We start from the raw sequence: 25,785 nt of genomic DNA on the forward strand, positions 1-25,785 counted from the left end.
CTGCTGGGCCCAGGCTGTTCTCGCCAGAGGCAAGCAGATCTCCTCTCAGCCCGTCTGACAAGGCCCAGCTGCTCATGGAAGGATGCTCATGGGCCTCTTACCCTCCATGATAATAAGAGAGGCTGTCACACAGGGAATGCTGGCTGAGTCTGGAAGCCTTCTGTCTTGAGCTGGCTTCACATGACCCGTGACTGTGGGCCAGTCTTGTGTGAAAGCGAAATTGTTAGTCACTCAGCCGTGTCCAGCTCTTGGCAACCCCATGGACTGTAGCCCACCAGGCTGCTCTGTGTATGGAATTCTCCAGGGAAGAATATTGGAGTGGGTAAACAGATTTGCAGGGCAGTTGTGGGCTAGTCTTACTCCTATGCAGATCTCTGTTCACCCCTTTATAAAACAGGGAGACACTGAAGATAAAATGCAGCGACAGAGGGGAAAATATGCCACATGAAAGCAACACCCTGTGTGAAACAGTCCCCACTGTGTGCTTGGGATGTGTTCCCTGGCTGGCCTGCAGCATGGTGCTGCCATGTACTTTTTGCAACAATTTAGCAGTTTCCATGGGGAATTTTTTGTCAGTTTCTCATGGCCTGATGACAGCATTTGGAGGCCTTGGTTTTAGGAGGATCTAGGAGGCTACGTGAAAAGCAGCAGGAGTTAATGTCAGCACTTCTCCATAAAGGGATGCACACACGGATTGACCTGAGAACAGCTGCAGCCGTCATTTCGGCTCTCAGGCTGGGGGAGATTCCAGGAGTGATTCACACCTTCCTATTCCAAACCTCAGGATGCCCCAGTGCAGGGAGCCATGGGCTGGTGTTACCTTGTAGAAGTAATCTGTGGCTTCTGTCATTTCTGAAAAATTGGTCTCAGAGAGCCCAGCTTCACCCAGAACTTTAATCTTCTCTTGAATCAGGGGCCTGTTGGGGAAGAAAGGAGCTGCAGTGCATGGACCCAGCACTGATTATAAGTCCACCCCCCTGTGCTTATGGGACAGCTTACTATCTCACATCTCTGCAGCTCGCCAGGCACAAACACCCATCCTGCAATACCTACTTCCTCTCTATTGTAAACCAGCCAAGTCAGGGCTCAGATATCAGACTCAAAGTTTTTTCAACTGGGAGATGTGTATCAAATAAATGCCATTACAACAAAATTTGGACCTTGTGCTGTTATGAGCTGCCTGAATAACAAATCCACTAATAGACAGGAAAGAAGAAGCAAGCCACACACAAAGTAAAGGTAAGATGCCTCGGTCATCATGCTAGAAAGATAGGTAGGCAGTGGAAACAAATCAGATAATCAAGAAACTTATTATCAGGAAGGGAGAAATGGAACTGGGAGGGAGCCTTTTGAGATCTTTCTCTTAGGTAATGGATATGAAACTCCACAGAGTTGAAAATTTTATCCCAGTTCTGCTAAAAAAGCACTGCATGACCCAAGTGAGCCACTTTCTTTGGATGGCCCAGCAGCAGCACTGAAGAGGTGGCCTTATGGTACCAGCAGACGTCACCAGGGGACAAAATGGGGGTTTCCCTGTCTGAGCAAGTGCTTTCACGTCTAGGAACAGAGGGTTTTACAAACAAAATTCCACATACATTTCATCCCAGTAGGTTTTCCTCCCTTTTCTCAGGTCAGTGGGAAGGAGCCACATCCTCTTATTCCCACAAGGTTTCCTCATCCCCCCTCCCCCACCCCACTGCAGCCACAGTAATGCTGCGCAGGGGGCCAGACAGGGTCATGATGAAAGGGGGGGGGGCGGCGCTACTAGCAAAGTCTTCTGTGTGGGTCCCTGGAGAGCTCCCCCAAGGCAGAGCCTCTCAGGGAGCAAAGAAAATACATCATCAGTGTCAAGCCCAACTGCCCGGCCACCAGCGGCCTCACCAGAGGTAGTCATCGGCCGTGCCTCTTGCCACCAGGTAGTGGATGCTCACGGAGCTCAACTGTCCGATGCGGTGCACCCGGTCCTCAGCCTGCATCAGCACCTGCGGGGGCGGGGGGCGGGATGGAGGCAGGTCAAGGCCACTTGGTCCATCACAAACCCTCCTCACTGAGTGTCACATGGCTGGGGGCCTGCGAGACTCTGCCCACAAACGACTTGTAATCTGACAAAAGCGAGACACAAACACAGCACTGGGCAACACGGGGAACTCAATCTGCAGCTGCAGCTGTGGGGGGCTGCCCAGCGCTGGGCCCGGTGCTGGGCACTGTAGACAGAAGGCAAGCTTCAGCTCTGCCACTAGCCATGACAAAGGGGACCCGGCATACTTTCTGTCTTCCTCCGTGGAATGAAAAGTTATCTTCTAAATAGATAAAAATACTGTACCCGGGCAGAGGCCAGAGAGGATCAGGGGTAGGGTGGCTTTTTTATACCGTGGTAAACCCTACAACGAACAATGAAACCCACCAGCCAGTTTCTATTCTAAGATGCCTTCAGCCTCTAAGCCCCCCATCATCATCCTTACGGCCATTGCCAGCCTGTGGCAGTGAAAGCCACACCCCATCAGGACGTCAGGAGGGAGAAAACTTTACGAGTCCCAACAAATGTCTTCTGTCTGTTGCCACAGCAGTCAGCTCATCAGATAAGGCCAGTGGGCACCATGGCCGTGTCCAGCGAACACCCACCGTGGTCGCCCTGCTGTGGCCCCACCACTAAAGCGGCTCCCGGGGGTAGTGAATAAAAGGGGCTCAGGCTGGGAAGGCAGAGGCCTGGGACCGGGGCTGCCATGTGCTCCCCTTAAGTGACAGCTATGCTCTCTGAGCCCCCAGCGTCTGCAGGGAGAGGTGGATCCGGAGGTTTCTTCAGAACGTCAGCCTACCCACTGATAATGAGATGGAGTCGATCATCCTGCTACACAGCAGGGTGCTGTGAAGACCTAAGATCTGTTTGTGAAGCTTGGACAACGAGGGGCCATGATGCTAGCACCAGGTACAGCGCACACAAGCCCCGCCTCTCGCCTCCCCCACCCCGCGGACGGACGCGCGCCCCTCACCCCTGGGTTCCAAAACAGCTCCCCGAACACCACCAGGTCAGCCGAGGAGAAGGTGAGGCCCATGTTGGCGGCGGTGATGGACAGCACGGCCACGGCGGGGCCCGGGGACAACTGGAACTGCTGGCAGAGGTCCTCGCGGTCGGCTGAGGAGGTGGAGCCGTCGATACGGATGTGCTGCACGCGCTGCGGGAACAAGGAGGGAAGTGGTTGGGCAGGGGTGCGCAGAGAACCGCGCTGCTGGGGCGCTCCGAGCTCCAAGTTCCAGTTCAGGCACCCTCTGAATTGCTTTCGGAGTTTCTTTCTGGCCCTTCCTTTCAGACTGAACCTTGTGTTGACAGGACTGTAGGTTCGTGTTTGTATTAAGCAATAATACAGAGGGATTTCTTGTCCATTACCCCAATGATAATATTGGTAAAAGTTAAAAGTATTGTTAGTCGTTGGGTTGTGTCCAACTCTTTGCGACCCCATGCACTATAGCCCACCAGGCTCCTCGATCCATGGAATTCTCCAGAGTTCTCCCAAATACTGGAGTTGGTAGCCATTCCCTTCTCCAGGGGATCTTCCCTATCCAGGGATCAAACCTGCATTGCAGTCAGATTCTTTACTATCTGGGCCACCAGGGAAGCCCAATATTGGTAAAACTATAGCCTATTATAATAACCAGGAGACTGACTTTGATACAATCCACTGACTGTATTCAATTTTCCATTTTACTGAGACTCATGTGTATGTGTTCTATACAGTTTTATCCCACATGTGGGTTTTCACATATCTGCCTTCACAGTGGAGACAGTGAATGGTTCTAACCACACAGGGATGCTCCGTGGCCCTTTTATAGCCCTGCCCACTTCCCTCCTGCTTCTCTCTCACCCACCTGGTCCCTACTAATCTGGCCTGCATTTCTAAAATGTTCCATGTCAGGAATGCTATATAGAGTCAAACACTATGTAAACTGTGGTCTCTACTCAGCACCATTGCCCAGAGACTCATCCCAGTCATTGCATGTACAGACGGATCACATGTACCTATAATTATACCTCAGTAAGGCTCCCCTGGTAGCTCAGACAGTACAGAATCTGCCTGCAATGCAGGAGACCTGGGTTCGATCCAGGGGTCAGGAAGATGCCCTGGAGAAGGGAAAGGCCATCCACTCCAGTATTCTCACCTGGAGAATCCCATGGACAGGGGAGCCTGGTTGGCTACAGTCCACGGTGTTGCAAAGAGTTGGACACGACTGAGCAGCTAACACTTTCACTTTCAAAGCAATTAAAATTGAAAAAAAATTTTAAAAGGTGGGTTAAAACAAACATGTTCATGGTTCTAAAAGCAAGAAAAATCCTTCAGAAAGTCTTCAGCAATGGTTCCAGAAAACTTCTTCTCACTGCTTTGCTCAGATCTGACCTCAGCCTGCTCAAAACTACTCAGCAGCCAATGCACAAACAAGAAAAGCATCCTGGGCTGAATTTCAAAGGGTGCTTACCTTCCTCTCAAGCTCCTTAGTAATTGCATCTAGAACCACCTTATGGTGTGCAAATACAAGAAACTTCTCTCGTCCACTTTCCAGCAGGTCCAGGATATATTCGCTGCATTTAACAAAGACAACAATAAATTGAAAACATATGCAATCTGACTGAAGTTAGTTACTGACAAGTGACTGCATCTATGGCAGACACCTTTGGGGTACCTGGCTCCCTGGCCCATCCACTCCCTCCTCTGAGAGCTGACCTTTCCCTCCTGCCCTCAGAAGGTGTAGGGAAGTCATCTTCTGCGATGTACAGAATTCTTCCATACTTTTTAGCCATCTCCCAAACACAAATAAGTCGAAGTATCTTTATGTTTTACATGTTTCTGAGAGGTTCCTGAAACAGTCTTATAACCTGAGACCACACTAGATAATTAACAGTTTTCACTTTGGCCGCTACCATCATTCAAGCGTGTTTTCAATAAAAACTGAAGTGCTGTCTATAGATATGAAAATGCCTGGGCCGGGATTAAGGGATTCTTGACAGTAATCAAATTTCTGGCAATGTAGTATTAAGAAGTAAGTAGGAAATGGCAACCTACTCCAGTATTCTTGCCTGGCAAATTCCATGGACAGAGGAGCCTGGGGGACAAAGTCGTCATGTCGCAAAGAGTCAGACACCACCGAGCATGCACCCGCACACATGTACTCATAATCAGGAGACGGTCAGGGATAGCCCTCCAGCTCCCTTCCACATCAGACTGCACACCAGAGCCTGCAGTTAAGGCAGTGTTAAGTGAATTCTTTTCGAGGCCAAGGAATAGGGGGTGAAAAGGTCTTATTTATGTGGTCTTTTTTCCTCCCTTTATTTCTCTTCTTCATCCACTGTGGGGTTTTTTTAAGTACTTATTTTTAAAAAAAATATTTTTATTATTCTTATTTACTTTTTGGCTGTGCCATGGGATATGTTGGATCTTAGTTCCCTGATCAGGAATTGATCCCACACCCCCGCATTGGAAACTTGGAGTCTTAACCACTGGACCACCAGGCAAGTCCCTATCCATTGTGTTGTTTTCTTGACTTTCTGCTCCTTATCTTTAGCTGTGGCCTTAAAGGAAGGCAGTGACCCCTGAGAACTGTAGGGAGGAGGGTCACTCAGTCAACAGACTCTAAGGCTTGCCCGGGCACCAGTGCCCTGCAGAGGGTTCCCAATCTCAACAGAGGTCAAGGCTCCTGCACAGGTAGCAGGAAGGTGAGCCTCGGTGGACAGGACATACACATGGGTGTCCGGGCAGAGAACAGACATTGCTCTCCTTAGAGGTTAAAATCTCCAAGGCTTCCTGTCATAGTATGGGCAGGTGCTGAAAAGGTAAGTGGACGGTCTTCTAAACATCTAAGAATTATTTTCAAAAAACACTATGGTCAACCATGGTATGGAGTTGAGTTCAATCTGTGAATACACTAATATAATCTAATTAGTTTGAGAGACATAAAATTTGCCATGATATAAGCAAAAACATTTATTACTACATCATCAAAAAGTCACAAGGCCATAAAATCAACTCGCTCAGGCCATAAACACCACAGCCCCCAATTTTCCTAATGCCTTTCTCCCCTCTGCATCTCAGACGTGGCACCACTGCTCTGCCTTCCTCACGTCCCAAGGCTACCAGGCTGGAAATATCTGCTGACCACGATAACCTTGGCTTTATATTGAAAGCTGTCCATTAAAATGAAAACCAACAGCAAAAAGGAAAGACAGACAGAAAGAAAAGCAACTATCAGAGGAAATTGGAGTTTTAAGATTTATAATCTAATTTATACTTACTAGCTGTGTGATTCTGAAGTTTAAAGATTTACATGAGATTTACTCAGTTTCTACATTTTATTCTATTGATCTCAAGAGAAGCTGTAAATGTGAAATGAGTTAATAGATGTCAGAACTGTTGGAAACTATAAATCACTATATAATCTATCATAGGATTTTGAAAAAGTATGTATAAGATATGTTAGGGACTGAATGTTTGTATCCCTGCCCACCAGCTCATATGTTGAAATCCTAACCCCCAGTGTGATGGTTAGGGCTTCCCCGGTGGCGCTAATGGTAAAGAACCTGCCTGCCAATGCAAGAGACACAAGAGATGAGGGTTTGATACTTGGGTCAGGAAGATCCCCTGGTGGAGGGCATGGCAACCCACTCCAGTATTCTTGCCTAGAGAATCCCGTGGACAGAGACGCCTGGTGGGCTACAGTCCATGGGGTCAAAGAGTTGGACTGAAGAGACTTAGCATGCACACACACAATGTGATGGTACTGGGAGGTGGCACCTATGGGAGGAGATAGAGCCAGTGTTCTTACTAGAGAGAGCCCCGAGAAAACCGTGCCCCTTCTGCAAGGGAGGACACCGCAAGAAGACTGATGTCTACAGGCCAGGAAGAGAGCTCTCACCAGACTCTGAATCTGCCAGCACCTTGAATTTGGACTTCCTAGCCTCCAAGACTGTGAGAAATACATGTGTGTTAAGGGACATGGCCTGTGACAGTTTATAGCAGCATAACCATACTAAGCCAAGGTATAACCAAAGTTTCTTCACGAGATGGAAAAATGGCTAGATTTAAATTTCTAGGGGGAATGGGTGGCTCTGAGCCAGCACTCAAGGGACCCCGGGTTTTGTAGGTCACAAGCTGGGCAAAGGAAGGGCTGACACCCTTGCCATCTGTTATCCAGCAGCACCTGAGAAATGGGTTGGTGGGGGCAATTCCAACTGGTGTCTGAAAGAGTTTTCAGGCTGTAAAAACCACACCTGGAGTTCATTAGTCTCATAGTAGCATCATAAATGAAAAGGGTAGGACCCATAGGGTGAAGGAGGGCTACCCAGCACTCAGTGATCCAAGTGGAGAGCCTGCAACTGGAACAATGAGGTGAACTCACTCTCCAACCACATCTGAGGATGCAGAGGGAGAGGCCGGGGAGGCTGGGCGACGCGGGGGCTGAGTGAGGGGCCGGGTAGGCCGCGAGGCTCAGTTTATCCACGAAACTTAACCCACGCTGAATTCCTTTCATTGTAACCTAATCACTTGGACCATTATCCTGCCGGAGTCTCATACAAATGTTAAACAATAAAAATTAGGCAAGCTGCATGTCATTAGACTTGCTTCAAGCTTCTATCACAGTGATATGTGAAGAGCAGTGGGGGTTTCTTTCTTTAGCAAAAGCAGACGATTTTTTTCAAGTCATCACTGAATAATTTTAAGGACAGAAATGATCACTTCAGCTTTAGTTTAAAGGGCGGAAGGAGACTCAAGTGTGACAACAGCCACTTGCCCATATATTTTGAACAAACCCTGACATTCACGTTCTTTCTTATTTAGGAAAATAATGGCTGAAACATGTCTTTGGAGAAGACTAGAGACTCTCTGAAATTTAGCTTCTAGGTCTTCTATGAAACTCCTAATTTCCTCCTACAGGCAAGTGAGCACAGTTCTTGGAAGAGGAACACTTTGCTTCAGTGTTTGGGTCACTCTGCCCTCCTTAGAAGTGGCCACAGCTCCACTTCACTTGGGTTAAGACAGGATCGCTCAGGGACCTCAGTCACATCCAGGAGGTATTCCAGCTACAAGCCTACTTATAAGCCTCCTGAGCCATGAGGCTGTGGTGCCTTAAACTGTATATTCAAGGCAACTAGGATTCAAGTCTCAGATGATAAAGAGTCTGCCTGAAATGCAGGAGACCCGGGTTCAATTCCTGAGTTGGGAAGATTCCCTTCCCTGGAGAAGGGAATGGCTACCCATTCTAGTATTCTTGCCTGGAGAATTCCATGGACGGAGGAACCTGGTGGGCTACAGTCCATGGGGTCGCAAAGAGTCGGATATGACTGAGTGACTAATACAATCATTTCTTACAGAACGATAAAGCCATCCAGATGGACTAAGGTAACAGGTGTTTCTTTTTAAAAAAGAGAGAGAGAGAAGTGACACTTGGTGACCACTTACATGACAGATGGGATTTTAGCTTCAGCAGTTCTGTTGAAGAAGAGAATGAGGGCTTCTTTTTGCTGCTGCTTCTGTGGAAAGAGAAAGGGAAGGTTTAAAGTCTCCCACTCTGAGAACTCTGCAACATGCTGACGTAATTATTGCCACCACGAGCTTTATGGGTCCCAATATCATATGGCAGAGCCAAGAGTCCCTGACTTATCTGCTTGCTTTAGCCACGCTGTGGGAACTGTCTGGACCTTGAGAGATATGGCGTTACAGCTCCTCCATCAGCCTTTGAGAGCTGTCGTGAGAATCCAATGAGGCAAGGAACATACAAGCTCTATGGAAGGACATCTCAGGTGGTACCTCAACATCCATACCAAGCTCAGGTGCTCAGCTGAAAGGAACCTTGCTAAGCACACCTGTTTACTACAGCTATCGCAGACTGGTGACAACTTAAACGTGACACTGTTCCACAAAGTTCCCCTAGTCCTTTCCTCCTGCCAAGCTGTGTGCATACCCAACTGACTGAGCTCACCTCTAAGAAGTGCTGAATCAATTCCAACTGACCCCCACTGTATTCAAATATCATCTCAATACTGTTATTCATGTGTTTCTGGCCTGTCTCCCCATAAGGCAATTGACTTCCCTGGAGAAGAAACCATATTTTCTTTAGCGTTTGCATCTAAATAAATCCCATTAAGGAATGCTAACACAGGAGGTGCTTAAATCGTTTCATAATAATATGAGAGAACAGTTACCATCGCTCCTGGGCTCCCAGAGATGACAGGTACTCTTACTGGCCTTGGTAGAGCCGCCATCCCCTTCCAGTGTGGGTTTACAGATGCTCCCCTGGCTTGGGCCTGGGCCCTGTGAGGCCAATGACTGACACGGCAGCTCCCTCATGGGACAAAGAGATGACCCAGCAGTAATAACTCCCACGGCCCTGGACTCATTATAACTCAGGGAAGCAGCCACAGCGGGACATACCTTAAATGATGGACGCCACAAGACGAGGGGAAAAGCTACCTAAATGACATATGCCAAAATTATCAAAAGATGGGTCCAATCTTTTTTATAGTATAGTGATAAAAAGCATTTGATAAATGCTACATATTATAAGCACTTTTATTTATCAGGCTTTATACAATAGAAAGCTGCTGTACTTTTAATGTAGGAGAAATTAATAGTTTGTCTTTTTTTTTTTTTTTTTTAAAAAAAGAAGCTCCCCAACTGAGTAGACATAATATTAGCTCAATAACTATCCTACTTCTTTTGCCAGCCCTGGACTGGGAAATTTGAAATAACCTGCATTCTTTGTTCCTGCCTCTTAGACTTTTATTAAATTAGATCCACTGGGGTTCTGAATTTCTTTCTCTGTGTGGGAATTTGAATGGATTGTCAAACAGCAGAAAGGTGAGCTGATACCATCCCCAGGAAGTCTGCGTGGACCAGTTCCATTTTTCTGCTCCTGGTCCTGCTGATCAAAAAACGGCTTTAGACAAAGGATGATTAGAGTCGGCTTTTCTTAGCCGGTGAAGAGCTATCTATTATTTTGGCTGAAAATGAGAAAAATCTTTCGCTGTATGTTATGTTTTATAAATTGGCTGCTTCACCTGGGCTTCTGTGATTTAAAGCTTTTCAAAAAATGTCGGCCTCTGGATGGGAAGGTGTGAGGGAACAAAGAAAGAACCGCCTTTTGACAGGTCAGCAGTGTGCTTGAACCACCATAATGTGTAAAATCGCAGGGAAACTTGGGGCTGCAGAGTCACTATTAAAAGTGGGGGTGGTGGGGTCCTTTCTGCAGATTCACAGACTAAACCCACAAAACCATGATTCTCCAGTTTAACTCTTTCAATTCAGGCATTTCACAGCCAGTCAGGGCTTGGAAGGCATGTTGATGGCTATCTGGTCCAAGCCCCCACAGACACTGGTTCTATTTCCTGGGTTAAGTGGGGGATGGACTGCTCCCAGTTGGATCCATGGTTTGCAATGCACTAAATCTGTGGCTTTATGGTAAGAAAGCTTCTGATGTTCTAAAGGCTCATGCTCATAAATTCATTTGCTACTTGGATTTTCCATTATAAAAAATGAATTTACATTAAAGAAGACAAAAGAAAACAATATTTTTCAAGAATTTTCCTATCAAAAAGAATATAGTATCTTAGCACATGCTGAAGGCAATCTTTATCTATTCAATTTCTCTCTCTTAAAGATAAACTTAAATTTCCCATGACATCAAGCACAGAGCAATTCTCAAGCACTGTATTGAGAACTCAAGGGCTCTTCTCCACTGGATTCTTGAAGAATTACAATGCAATTTAGGGTTTGTTTTCACAATCTGCAACATAGTTTTAAGACTCTGGGGAGAAGAAGCAGTGACAACAATCACACAACAGGTGGGATTCAGGGCAACTGCTACCAGCCCTTTGTACTTTTCCAGCACCAAACCTAGTAGGCAGGTTGTGGCTTCCCTTTTCAGGGAAGGAAATATCAACAAATCCCAAAGAATTTAAGGGATCTGCAGAGCCAAGGGGAGAAGGAAATGGCAACCCACTCCAGTGTTCTTGCCTGGAGAATCCCAGGGACAGAGGAGCCTGGTGGGATGCCGTCTGTGGGGTCGCACAGAGTCGGACATGACTGATGCGACTTAGCAGCAGCAGCAGGAGCAGCAGCATAGCCAAGGGGAGTCATAAACATCCAAGATTCCTGATTTCCATGGCTCAGTCTACTCAATTTCACATCATTCCCTATTATTCAGAAATCAAATGTGCAGGTTACACCTGAAATCATAAAGGGCCACTCACCTAACCACACACATTGGCATAAAGTTTAAAAAATCCTTTCAAACCTTGCTGCACTAAGTTCAAGATTCCCATACTTTTTTTTGGCTATTTTGCACAGTTGACAGTTACCTCTTGACCACTTAATATGACTTTCCTCCTCAATTCAAATCCCCACTGACTGCTTTGTCAGTTGCCTACACTCGCTGTTCTCCATCTGGTTCAAAAGGTGAACCTGTACAGGCAAGGCTGTTCTCTGGAGACTCCCATGAAATACTGATAGACTCTCTTCCACCACACATACAAGGAACTAAAATACTTTATAAAGCATTTTATAAACATTCAGACCTTTGCATCTAAAAATAACATGCATCTCAATTTTTTCCACTAATAGTATGTATGCTATACATGTTCATTGTTTTTCTTGTTTGGTAGATTTCACTGATGGGCAAAAATTAGCAGACTTGTTAATGTCTTAAGAAAGTTTTAAGAAAAAGCTTAAAATTGAGAAAAAATTTCCATTCATTGAGTTTTTATCTCTAAAAATTAGAAAAGGCCACTGACGCTGATTCTAGCAACAGAACACCTTCGTTCTGGTAGTTCCACAGAAATATAATTTGAGAACCATTGGTCTGTATGTTCACAGTGATGTTATGGAATTTTATTTGAAAATTCCACAGCAAAGAGATTATGCCTGCTCATTTCCTCCAGGCCACCCAGATTATTGTGTATAACACAGCATAAATTAAACACAGCCAGACAAGGTATTAATATCAGTGCAAAATCCTACACTGTTTCTTAAAAGCTACTAGCCAGTTTTGCTCATCATATGGGAAAATAACATTAAAAGAAAGAATCACGCATTCTGTCTCTTGCCATTTTATTTATTTTGTACTCTCCCAGGAGGCTGGTATCTCATGTAGATCTAAGTTTCTGTATACAGGGTAATACCAAGCCCAGATAATGCTTTATGATAATGTCAAAAAATGTCAATGACTGTTATTTTCTTGGGAATGAAAATTGCAAGGTTTTTATCCCATGAGGACAAAAATGGAGCTGGTATGGATTACTTTATAGCACTTTGCACAGTGTGACACTAAAGACAGATATGAAACCAAAGTGTTTGGAAAAGATGAAGCCACCGTAGTGGAAAAAGCCCTAAAATACAGAGCTAACAGGCTTGGGGACAGCCTCAGCTCTGCCGTGGAGTGGGTGTGAGACCTTGGTCGAATCCCAGTCTATGTAAATTTCAGTTTCCCTCTCTACAGAATGGAGGTGCCAACTTCCTGCCAACCATAGATGACTGTAATGAGGACTAAAGGGTAAGAGGGTTTGAAAGCTCTTTGTTATATAAATGTTAATTTGTTACTTTGATTAAAGCAAGTGACATGGGTGGTTAGAGGGTTAACAGGTACACCAAATACCCTTAGGACTAATTTCTAACACCTGTGACTAGACAGTGGTGGTTCAGTTGCTAAGTCATGTCCGACCCTTGCAACCCCAAGGACTGTAGCCCGCCAGGCTCCTCTGTCCATGGGATTTTCCAGGCAAGAATACTAGAGTGGGCTGCCATTTCCTTCTCCAGGGGATCTTCCCAACCCAGGAATCGAACCAGGGTCTCCTGCACTGCAGGCAGATTCTTTACCAACTGAGCTACAGAGGTACCCTCAAAATATACTAAATGCAAGTTCCTACTTTCTTTGAGGCATTCAGAATATGTGTCACCATCCTGTCGTTCCCCCGGGGTTTATTTTTATGACTGTCCATCAACAGTGATCTACCCAAGGAGAAAGCTGAAAACTCATGAGAGATTTGGGGAGCAGCCTAGATAGGCTGAGAAATGAAGCGGGCTCACCATCCTGGCCCTGGGAGATGGGGAGAGGTTACAGAAAGACAACGTCAGGGGACTCTGGTTGCCCCCACGGTGCCTCTCACGGGAAGGAACGGCAGTGCCCACGTGGACTTCCACATCCCCACCTGCTGCCCCGACTCACAGTTTTGTCCTTGGTGGTCATCTCCTTGGCGGCGGCGTCCAGGGCGGCTCTGGTCCTGGCACTGATCTGGCCCGGGGCGACCACCACCATCTTGCGCTGCTTGGCTGGGAGCTGGGAGAGGACGTCGCCCTTGAGGCGTCGCAGCATGACCGCCTCCTCCAGCAGGAGCTTCAGCTCCCCCAGGTTGGAGGAGCCGGAGTAGTCCCATCCCCAGGGCTGCTGTGGAGGCAGAACCGAGACACAGCTCCTGAGACTCCTCAGGACCCGGGGACCGGGCTGTGAGCCCCAGGGACAACTTCCTCACAACGTTCTCTTCCCTGGCCTTGTTCACAGAACTTCAGCTGGCTTTGAGGGATGAATAAAACCTCCAGGAATACAAATGAGACACAGCAAGGGAACAGGGAGAAACAAAGTTGGGAATGAGGTGAACCAAAAATGTGTATCATGGCATCCCACAATTTGGTGCGAAGCTTTCTAGCAGCAAAGGCAAGATGTCAAGTGGTTTGGTGCCCGTTACATTCAAGAACAAGCGAGAGGGACGCCCCTGGTGGTCCAGTGGCTAAGACTCCTTGCTTCCAATGCTGGAGGCCTGGGTTTGATCCCTGGTTAGGAAACTAGATGCTGCAACTAAGACCTGACTCAACCTAATAAATATTAAAAAACAAAAAAAAGAACGAACGAGATATTCAGCTTGTCAGGCTCTTCCCATACATCAAATGCAGAAAGACTCTTCCTCAGGGCTTCCCCCACAGAGCCCACTGCCCAAGGTACTAGACGATGCTGTGATATCTTTATTTGATGGGGTTAACAGCGATTTACAAAGCTGTGCCTCCCCAGGGTGGGTTTCACCAAGCATGACCTGGTGGATGCCATCACAGAGGCCATGGTGATGGCGTGGTGGGGACAGAAGGGGAGAACCCACAACACATGCAGCCGCATCTGGCTGAAACCAGGGGTGGGTTTTAGAGCACCCAGGCCGTCCTTCAGAACAATGGTTCCTTCATCCAGCAGCTCACAGGGGGCAGTGAGTGAGAATGCCTACTTCCTGCCATACAGCTAGAGGGGACATTACCAATTAAAAACCCTGCCCTTCGCTAACAATCTTACCAGAAATAGGACTGACTTCTACAGTCTTGTAGAAAATGAGGGAGCCGGGGAGCCTGCTGCCTTAGGGTTTCAGCTGCTCATTTTCCCTCATGCCTCACCCCACTCTGTACTGTGAATCACCATGGGCAGGGGCTAGGCTTGCTCATTTTCGAGGGCCAGTGGACCTAGTATAATGGTGGAGATGTGGCAGGTGTCCTTTGCTAAACTGGGAACAGGAAGAGACAGCCAAAGGTAGAGAAATAAAATGATCAAAAACTGCTTCTTTCTTTTTTAAAAAAAAAAAAATGCTCTGAAATCAACTGGAAGTTCTCAGCAAATGCCTTCACACTATGGGGTTGAAAATGAGCTCAGTATGGGGCGTTCTCTTCAGTGGCTTCTCTTATTGCAAGAATCTGGCCACAATTGAAAAAAAAAAAGTAGATCTGGCCCACTGACTGCATTATATTAAAATCATGCCAGGAACAAATGGATATCATAATTAATTTATGTATCATGCTCCAACATTCTAATATTATCAGCTCTTATTCTTACAGGTTAAAACCTGATAATACCAAAGGTTTTAATATATGGAATAACTACACTTCAGCAAGCTTTTACTGAAAACTTATCAGGGAGCAAGCACTGGGCTAAGTGGAAGGAAGGATATATTGGGCTAAGTGGAAGGAAGGATACAAAGATGGGGAAAGCACTAACTTTGTTTTCTCGGGTGCTGGGGCAGCAAGGAGGAGGGAAAGGGTGAACTTGAGGATGTGAAGGACTGTGGAGATGGGGGCCAGGAACACAGGGAGGGATGGTGTGGTGGTAAAGGCAATGAGCTCTGCTTCTAGCTCCTACCACCCCTGGCTCAACAAGATACCACCAGGGACCAGACGGTCAAGGAGAAGATCCTTTGCAGAAAGTGGATCGCTTGCAAAGAGGACAGAGGTACAAATCACACATTGGAGTTCTGAGTGATCAAGACAACCGTGTCCAATCTAATTTGGACTGATCCACAGGGAAACTTAGTTAAAGAAGAGTACGGCTTTAAATACGTTCAAGGACAGAAATTTCTTGCCTCAGTGACCAGCTAAAAATGGTGTGCAATTAACTTTGCCAGGCTCCACAAGTTACACAGTAAGTACTTTGTTTGAATATAAGTGGATATTTTTAAAGTACTTGGAAAGCTTTTCTCTTTTCAGGAAGTATTTTAAAATAAGGCAGATGATCTTTTTTATGTCATGAACTTGCAGAGCAAGGCTCTTCTCTCCCAGGTGGCATGGGGGGCAGTCACTTCTCCAGAGTGTCAGGGCCAGCCATGCAAACAGCAGCTTGGCATATCTGTGATTTGGTCACCAAACAGGAATCCTTGAGGTCTGAAGTAACGAGGCTTTTGAGTCCAGCCAGAGCCTCTGCGACAGGGGCACCACCCCCAAGAAAGAAGCCGGCAGGAGAATGAGTAATTAACTAAGGGGGAAGTCTGAGGGCTTCCTCGGTAGCTCGGACAGTAAAGGGGACATGTGGCATCCAACTTTTTTTTTCACTCTTTTATTTCCCTCATCATTAATTTTTTTCTTCAATTAAAAAAAAAATTGAGGTTTTAGAAATCACGATAGCATTTGTGTTTATAAGGTTTGCTCTGCCCTTTTTGGAGAAGAGAAGCTGTGTGGACTCTGGCTCTCTGAACTGCAGCTCCAGGGGCAGTCGCTCCTCTGGCTCTGTATCCACAGATGAATCATCTGTAGGTCAGAGGCTTCTGGCCTGCGGACCAGACACGCTTCACCATCATGAGTCAACATCTACGAGCCAAGGGGCACTGCTGTGAGCCCGCCAGGGCAGCCTGAGACCACGCTCCCCACTCCGCCTGTTCAAAGGCGTCCTCTGTCTTCTGTGCGCCAAGTAGGAGGGCCTTGGCTTCAGCCAAGCTCACCTGAGTGCCCTCCAGTTGGGCAAGTGCTGCAGACTCTCGGGGCTCCAGGCACCTGTGCACCGCCCACTGGTTGCTTTACCAGAAAATACTATTGAGCATTAGAACTAGGAGGGGCTGCTCTTGTCTCACCATAGAGGACACTCCAAGGTCAGAGTGAGGGGCGAAGCGGAGCTAAAATCTGAATCCAGCTCCATGGCTGGCCCCTTCTGACCACACCATGGCCGAAAAGAAGGAACAAGAAAGAAAGTGTGACGGCTGTATCTAAAATGGATAACCAACAAAAACCTATTGTATAGCACATGGAACTCTGCTCAATGCTATGTGCCAACTTGGATGGGAGGGGGGTTTTGGGGGAGAATGGATACATGTATAGGTATGGCTGAATCCCTTCACTGTTCTTCTGAGACTATCACGACATTGTTACTTGGCTATACCCCAATACAAACTGTTTTTGGTATTAAAAAATAATAAAATAGGAAAGTGTGACAATCAGGGTGAAGGGTGGGTGGGGAAGAGAGGGAACGGAGAATAAATACCCGCTTGGCCCCACAGTAGCGAAGTCCAAAGGCATGGAACTGAGGGAAGAATGTCGGCTTGACGGCGAGGATCTGCGTGTACAGCTCTGCTGGCCGGGACATGGCTGGCGTGCCCGACAGTAAGATCACCCTCTTGGCAACCTAGAACACAAAGAGCCAAAGATGCTGAGGACCTGCAGAGGACACGCAGGGCATGGCCCCAACACCCTCCCACTAGGAGTTGGAGCCAATGACCCCGGAACAGTATATTCCGTGGGAGGAATCCTGCAGGAAGGAAGATCTTCGCTTCCTGGCATTCTGACCATAGGTGCTTCCTAATTCACTCATCTTAGATCCAAGGCAGATCTAGATTCCAAACACACTAAGACTCTCATCACTCCAGGGCTCTGTGTGGCTGCAGCCTGGAACTCTAGGCGAAGGTACCATGATCAGAGAGAAAGAACACGTGTACTTTGAGAACCTCATGGTGGGACCCCTGTAAGAGGCTGGACGTCATCTTCTTTGTTTTTTTTAGTATGTCCTTGCATTTTTTTTTTTCATTTATTTTTATTAGTTGGAGGCTAATTACCTTACAACATTGTAGTGGGTTTTATCATACATTGACATGAATCTGCCATGGAGTTACATGTATTCCCCATCCCGATCCCCCCTCCCACCTCCCTCTCCACCCGATTCCTCTGGGTCTTTCCAGTGCACCAAGCCCGAGCACTTGTCTCATACATCCAACCTGGGCTGGTGATCTGTTTCACCATAGATAATATACATGTTTCGATGCTGTTCTCTCAAAACATCCCACCCTCGCCTTCTCCCACAGAGTCCAAAAGTCTGTTCTGTACATCTGTGTCTCTTTTTCTGTTTTGCATATAGGGTTATCATTACCATCTTTCTAAATGCCATATATATGTGTTAGTATGCTGTAATGTTCTTTATCTTTCTGGCTTACTTCACTCTGTATAATGGGCTCCAGTTTCATCCATCTCATTAGAACTGATTCAAATGAATTCTTTTTAATGGCTGAGTAATATTCCATGGTGTATATGTACCATGGGCGTCATCTTCTAAGCTGCCTTGGCCGTGCCCTCGGTCCACATCTATATAAGCACTTAGCCCCTTGCACTGAGTTCTATCTTGTCTGACTCCCTCAACTAGACTGCAAGCTTCTTGAGATCAAGGACTGAGCTGGGTTCCCTTTGATTTGCTGTAGCACAGTGGCTGGTATAAAGGAAGTACTCAGTAGGTATTCACTGTATGCCGAAAAACATTCACAAGGAAGCTAACAGTGTCCTAGGGATGGCAGAGTAAACATGAAGAATCCAGCACTGGAAGAGGAAGCATGGGAGACTGCAGCAGCTCTGAACTTTTTCCAGGATGGATTTCTGACACCCAAGCAGAACCTGTGATCAGACAATGGCTCCTAGGACCAGCCCTTTCTCACTCCCAGGATAAAGAACCCATGATGGCCTGTGTGTTAAGCCTCTATTTGACTTTCTTTAGAGGAAAAACAGATAAAACAAAAACAAAAAATGTGGTCACTAACCCAGCTGCACAATGCTTTGAGCCTGGAGATCCCTGATTCAAGTTTGTTTTGCAGTTAATAAGGACTTTAAAAGGTGGGACCTGGATCCATCTCCCCTAAACGCAGTCCAGGCCTGCAGCAGCCCGCTCATCTGAGGGCAGGATGGGTGCAAATAGTTGGTCGATTCCAATGGCAGGCTTCAGATTCCTCATTACCCTGACATCCACACGACCCAAGGAGATCAGACCCCAAATCCTACTTCTTACTCAGATGAGAAAGAGGGTGAGATTAAAAAAAAAAAAAAAAAAGGAGACACTCCCCACTGGACTAGAGCGCAGAATAGTCAAAGATCACTGGAGGCAAAATCCATTTCAGCTCTGGGAGGGGACCCTACTGTGGGGCTCAGTTGTCTAGAAACAGCTTGCTAACCACTGTAACCTTGAGTTAATGACAGCAGCATAAGGCAATCACATGCAGTCAATCACCTAGGGGAGGAAATTAGGTTTTCAGATGGATACATGGCCTCATAAAAATAAATAAATAAAGGTGCAACAGAGGGAAGAAAAATGATTCTTTATAAATATACAATATATACATTTCTCAAGATGCACTTCTGCCCTCTGAGCAACCACCAATACCGAGTTCCATTATGACAGGAGAGCTATGAATTTCTCCAGCTATAATTTTCCACAGTTCAATTACCCAGGCCTTCTAATTTCCTGCAAGGTTTGATGTAGATTCATTAAAATAACAATGAGCTTCTTGAATGACGCCTGTAGCTTCGCTTGCCTTGGCTCAAGACCATTTCAATGAAACGGGAGAAATGAAAAGTCTTATCAGTAAGAGCAAATCAGCTCATCATCCCAAACCTATTCCCCACATCGTTGTCATCACCACTGCTATAGCCTGGGGATGGAGTCTGGGTAGCAGCTCACAGATTAGCTGATGGAAATTAACTCCAGGGTTCTCTGCCAGGTAGTTACAGGCCAGAGTTAATATGGAGTCAGCCTTCCCATATACTGTCCAGACCCTATAGGGGATGATGGGACCGATGAAAATGGATGCTTGTGGGTGTTAAAAAGCAGAGGCAGCATTATGGAAAACGAAAAAGGCCAGCTTTGAAAAGAAACCAATAGGGTGTCTCATCTATTATGGAATGATTTAAACTGCTCAGCCCCAACACGTTTATGGTCATCACTGTCATGCATAAGGCTGTTAATAGTGCCCGGCTGCTCAAGGTTTAGATGTCACCCTCCACCTCTGGAACTCCCGGTTTAGGAAAGTATAAATGCATACAGCTACACAAATCCACACTAAACTGAATGCCTTAAGTTAACTCTTACCAAAACCAAGAAACCCACAATGGAATGCAAAAAAAAAAAAAAAGATTTCTATTTAGTGTCAAGAGAAGTCAGGTGATTCTCACGAGCAGGGGATTCCTCCTGCAGACAGCCTGATCACCCTGGGGAGACAGCAGGCCCTCCAGCTGATACCACTCCCCCTCCGACCTGAAGAGGCAAAGAGCCATCTCTTCAGAACGCAGAGGGACTGGGTTTCCTACTCCCTGCTTTTATATCACAATGAAAAGATGGCCACAGGGCTTTCCTGGTGGCTCAGACAGTCAAGAATCTGCCCACAGTACAGAAGACCCGGGTTCGATCCCTGAGTCAGGCAGATCCCCTGGAGAAGGAAATGGCTACCCACGCCAGTATTCTTGCCTGGAGAATCCCATGGACAGAGGAACCTGGCAAGCTATGGTCCATAGGGTCACAAAGAGTTGGACACAAATGAGAGACTAACACACTTCACTTGCTCTGAAAGAGTGTTTATTACAGGGCTTCCCAGGTGGCACTAGTGGTAAAGAATGCAACTGCCAATGCAGGAGACATTAAGAGACTCGGGTTTGATCCCTGGGCTGGAAAAATCTCCTGGAAAAGGGAATGGCATCCCACTCCAGTATTCTTGCCTGGAGAATCCCATGGACAGAGGAGCCTTGTGAACTACAGTCCATGGGGTCGCAAAGAGTCGGACACTACTGAAGCAACTTAGCATGCATGCAGTACTGCATATAACACCCAGAGCCTGGCTACAAATCTACCAGAAGGGAACGGAGGATACACATTATGACAGATTTATGCAGTAGAAAACTACTTGTGAGAATGAGATCCTGTCATCAGTAATGAAACAGAATGATTACCAAGATACATCATTAAGGAGAAAAAGAAAGGTAAAAAACAGTGGTAGAATACTCTAGGGAGGGAGATAGGAAACACACATCATGTCCTGACATGGGCACAGACCAATTTTTAGAACTAAACCAAGGGACTGGGGATTCAAGGTGAGCACAAGTTATTTTTCATTCTACACTCCTTTGTACTATTTGAATATGCCATCTGGTGAAACTGCTTTAATGAAAAAGGAAAAGAAAAAACTCATACACCTTAGATCACTATTCTCATCTGGTCTAGCCAATCAACAGAGATGAAAGGACTCACACAGCAAGAGAAACAGCTATTTATTAGGAAGGATGGCGGGATTCTTTCTCTACAGAAATAATCTAACTGGTTTAACAATAAAAAGCACTGTAAATAAAACACCATTAAAGAAAACTCAAACACACAGCTCAACAGGGAGAAGTCTGACACCCTTCAGGGCTAAGGTCACGTGGAGAAGAAGACCGTGTGATGATTTGGGCTGAGCAGGAGTGAAGATGGTGATGCATGGCCAGACTGAATTTCAGAGGCAGCTATCAAAAGGTAAAATCACTACCCAGAAATTCTGAATGTAGGAATTTGTCCTAAGAGGACAAGGTATACAAGCTATGAATATATGGATCGTGTTCACTTGCAGAATTATTTATAATAGCTAAACAGTGTCCCACGCTAAGGGTTAAATTATGGGATGCGTCCATACCACAGAATGTTCCTAAGCCATTAAAAACGATCTTGTCCTACAACTGACATGTTAGAAAAATAACCCAACTGTTAACAGAGGTTTTCTTTGTTGGGAGGGATGAAAGGTGATTCTATTTTTTTTTTTTTTTTTTGTGGCCATGCCATTCAGCATTCAGGATTCTAGTTGCTCAACCAGGGATTGACCCCCACCCCCCCAAACCCCTACCCCTGACAGTGGAAGCTTAGTATTAACCACCAGATCACTGGGGAAGTCCCAAGATGATTTTAGTTTTAGTTGTGTTCTCTATAGCTTTCTGTCTTGCTGGCTTTCACACAACTGAACAACATGGGTGTGACCTGTACAGCTCCACTTAAGCAAATATTTTTCATCAGCAGGTTGAAAAGTCAATCACACGGATGAATCTGAGGATGTGGGGGAACTGCAGATACGGAGGGCCAACTAACTATAAGCAAGTTAAAGGCGGACTAACCTCCCTCCATGTTGTTCAAGGGTCAACAGGAAATGAAAATAGAACCACTTTGTTTAGCAGCCTGGGAAAACAGTGCCATAGGGAAAGAAAGATGCCACCTTTCCCAGGGTACAATGACACCAATTTCCTACAACACGTCCTCTGCATGCAGCTGCTGTTTCCATCCATGAAACCCACATACTCAGGCCTGGCTGTCTCACAGACAGTGGGATGTAACCTAATTACCTTATCACGAACATCTGCTGAAAATCTTGACATACTAATTAACAGAATGTAGTTCTAAGAGATGCGTGAGTGGAGTGAGGGGACTAATCAAGTGGTATTAAATTAGGCCCTTATGTGGCTTTTCAAAGGTATTATTTTACTTCTTCCCAACTCTTTCTTATTCCAAAAAAATACCTAGATTGACTCACTTCCTTAGAGCATCGAGATCAATGGTTCTCAAGAGAAATGGGGAGGCGTAATTCCCTCCTCCTGCACCTGGGCTTCCATGGTGGCTCAGCTGGTAAAGAATCTGCCTGCAATGTGGGAGACCTGGGTTCGGTCCCTGGGTTGGGAAGATCCCCTGGAGAAGGGAAAGGCTACCCACTCCAGTATTCTGGCCTAGAGAATTCCATGGACAGTGGAGCCTGGAAGGCTACTGTCCATGGGGTCGCAAAGAGTCGGACACAACTGAGCAACTTTCACATGTCACAAATGCCACCTGGGACACTTGGCCATATCTTGAGATAACTCTGGTTGTCACAACTGGGGGTACCAGTGGCATTTAGTGGGTAAAGGCCAGGGGTGCTGTTAAACATCCTACTGATACAATGCCTAGGATGGCCCTGTGGACAACAAGGAATTACCCAGCCCAAAATGTCAACAGTGCCAAGGTCAAGGAACTGTGATCTAGATGAAAATACAGCAGAGAGATGACAGGTCTGATCAACAGAATTAACACAGGATGCCTCATCCTCCACCCCTACTCCAAGGTGCCAACAGTCCAGCACCATGCAAAGTCAATGTTATGGATGACAATGGTTTTGAGACATCCATGAACAGGCTATATTCATGGGTCCTATTTTGAAACATTAATTCACCCAAGTTCTAGGGTAAATCCAGAGTAATATATACTAGCTCACAGTTAAAAATTTGTTTTAAATGTGTCACTTTGAAATATACCCAAGAAATGAAAAATATTAACACTGTTTAAAAGGTCTGGCTCAGAAGCACATATTTCAGAAACCAATATTTAAGTCCGGCTTGCCTGCCAAGCGATGAGTGCATTAACAAGACAGTGGCTAAGAAGCTTTCCCAGTATATCTTTAATGATAGCATCTACCTACTGTGCAGTTTCTTTTGTCTAGACAATCAAGGGTACAGATTTAATTTTAGTTATGGCTGTTAATATTGAAACCACAGTACCAAAGTCTATTAACATTTTTCAAAAGAGAACATATTAAAACCTCCCAAAACAAGGGTCACCACTCTAGGAAAAACATTTCATTTATGCGTGTGCAGAAAGGGCTCTTAACCTATAAGCATTTATACGTAACTTGAGCAGAGAATGAAGCTTTTAAGTAAAGTACCTTTAAGTCTGGAGCAAACACAATCTTGCTTTGGAAGATGTATCATGTTACCAGTTATTCTGAATGCAAAACAAACTTGAAATGAGTAGATACTTGAGTGTATTTTGTGGGCAGTCAGAAAAAATTTTCAAGTGCTAGTAAGTTTCACCAACATTTAGCATATTAGTTTTCTCCAGTTGAGTACAATAAAGCTTCTTTAAGGGAATAAAAGCTGCAGTTTTAAAATGATGGTGCAACCCTAAGGCCACCTTACTAGAGACCAAGATAAACAGGCACTTTTGTTTGCTCAGTTCATACAAATCAAAGGAGATTGTTCCAGAGTCATCTGTGAGATATTTTCACCATGTTATGAGAAAAAGAGTACTTTTCCAATTGTACAATATTTTTCTCCTAAAGGAGGGAAAAGCTCACTACGAAAAAAAATGGAAGGAAATTTGGGGCTTTCCCCCTGTTGGGAGTGGAGGGACTGGAACACACAAAAAAAGACACCAAAGTGTGTGACACATGCAACATGGCACTTATACTGCAGGTCAGAATACAATGCTTTTGGATCGATTCAAAGCTGCACTATACACACACCACACACACACACACTACACACACACCACACACTACACACACACAGATATACACACACAACACACCACACACACTACACACACAACACACACATACATACAACACACACACACAACACACAGCACACACAACACACATACACACAACACATACACAACACACAGCACACACTACACACATACATACACACACTACACAAACACACACACAACACACACAGTACACACACAGATACACACACAACACACTACACACAACACACACAACACACACACGACACACACAGCACACACGACACACACATACACACACGACACACACAACACACACACAACACACACATACACACAAAACACACAGCACACACTACACACAGCACACACAACACACACATACACACATGACACACACACACTACACACACAACACACACACAGCACACACTACACACACAACACACCACACACACAACGCACACACATACACATGACACACATAACACACACACACATACATGACACACACAACACACAACACACACACAACACACACATACACACAACACACACAACACACACATACACACAACACACACAACACACACATACACACAACACACACACAACACAGACATACACACACACAGCACACACTATGCACACAACGCACACACATACACATGACACACACAACACACACCACACACACCACAAACACACACTACACACACATACACAACACACACTACACACACACACACACACACACACACACACTACACACACACACAACTTCTGCCTGGAAGCCAGGACTCAAGCAGACAAAAGATTCAAGACAGTTCAGACCACCCCAGAAAAGGATGTGGACAGCTGACCTTTCTGTTAACAAATCAGCCTTAGGATGGCCCCAGAAAACGGTATCATCTTATTAATATTTATAAAGCAGGTCTCAGCTTTGTGGCAGATCCCACAATACCCAGCTGATACCCACACTTAGTTCTGAGTCTGTATAACTGATTGCCCTTGGTTCCCAGCACCCCAAGAGCTCTGCCCCGCAAACCCCTGAGCAGCCAGGCAGGTCCTCCTGAGCAGTTAAAGCAGGACACTGCTGGAGGCTGTAGCTCTGCCTTGTCCTGGAGGACCCCAAGGAGGGTCCAGAGTGAATCCTGACCCGACCCGTGACCTTCAACAGGTCTTCATGTATGACAGACACACAACTACTCTGACCCCTAGCTCCTCAGCAGGACGTTAGGAAGAAAAGTGAATCCGGGACCAAAGTCCTAAGTAGAGATGCCCTGAGTCAATGCTAAGTCATGTCCGTGGTCTGCAGCCCCTGCTCCCCTTGGACCCCTGTCCAGCCCAAACAAAACACAGTGCATCTCAGCACCCCGTGGGCTCAGGCGCCAGTCTGCCCTCGGCGGCACTCACCTTGAGGAGCGGCACAGCTGCGCGACAGCGGGCAGTCTTAATGTTTTTGAGGAAGTGGGATTCATCCTGTAAAGAAACAGTCACATAAATGGACAAGGCCAAACTCTGCGTGGACAGAGAGAGCGCCCACGTCAACTCGACCCTGGTACAGCATTGCCCCTCTTGTTCAGGGAGACGGCTGTGGGCGTGGCTAAGGACCAGGCTCTGGGCATCTTCTCCGCAAGGTTGTAGGCAAGTCGCTTCATCTCTCAGGGACAGTTTTCCACCTGCAAAGTGGGGCCCCTGCCCTGCCCCTGCCCACTGCCCCTGCCCCTGCCCCTGCCCTGCCCACCTCGCTGGCTGCACTGAACAAACCTCTCTGCTGGTTTCTAAGACACACCTCCCACTAAGCAGTGTGCTGAGGACCTGGGTGTGTCCTACGCCGTCTCCTTCCCCTCCCAGAGCACCTCCTTGGCTCCGTCTCTGAAGGCACTGGGATGGACTGTGACGATCTGCGTGTGCTCCTGTGTCCTGCTGGGCTACGGCTCCCTGGACGCCAGGGGCTGACCTCCTCCC

The 25,785-nt window shown here is 46.3% G+C and overlaps 1 protein-coding gene across 3 annotated transcripts in view; it reads right to left on the minus strand.

Annotated features, from left to right (window-relative positions):
* The window catches only part of SMARCAL1 (SWI/SNF related, matrix associated, actin dependent regulator of chromatin, subfamily a like 1), a 52,158-nt gene that overhangs the window by 3,498 nt on the left and 22,875 nt on the right, over positions 1-25,785 (minus strand). For all 3 annotated transcript variants that reach the window (XM_061148789.1, XM_061148788.1, XM_061148790.1), the window contains 8 exons: positions 25,231-25,296; positions 16,753-16,893; positions 13,204-13,422; positions 8,445-8,515; positions 4,471-4,573; positions 2,991-3,173; positions 1,882-1,982; positions 821-917 (listed from right to left, as the gene is read on the minus strand). In XM_061148789.1, coding sequence (XP_061004772.1) covers positions 821-917; positions 1,882-1,982; positions 2,991-3,173; positions 4,471-4,573; positions 8,445-8,515; positions 13,204-13,422; positions 16,753-16,893; positions 25,231-25,296 — 981 coding nt within the window. The remainder of the gene's footprint in view (positions 1-820; positions 918-1,881; positions 1,983-2,990; positions 3,174-4,470; positions 4,574-8,444; positions 8,516-13,203; positions 13,423-16,752; positions 16,894-25,230; positions 25,297-25,785) is intronic.

This window comes from Dama dama, chromosome 8 (genome assembly GCF_033118175.1).
Source record: "Dama dama isolate Ldn47 chromosome 8, ASM3311817v1, whole genome shotgun sequence".
In the NCBI taxonomy this organism is placed as follows: Eukaryota; Metazoa; Chordata; class Mammalia; order Artiodactyla; family Cervidae; genus Dama; species Dama dama.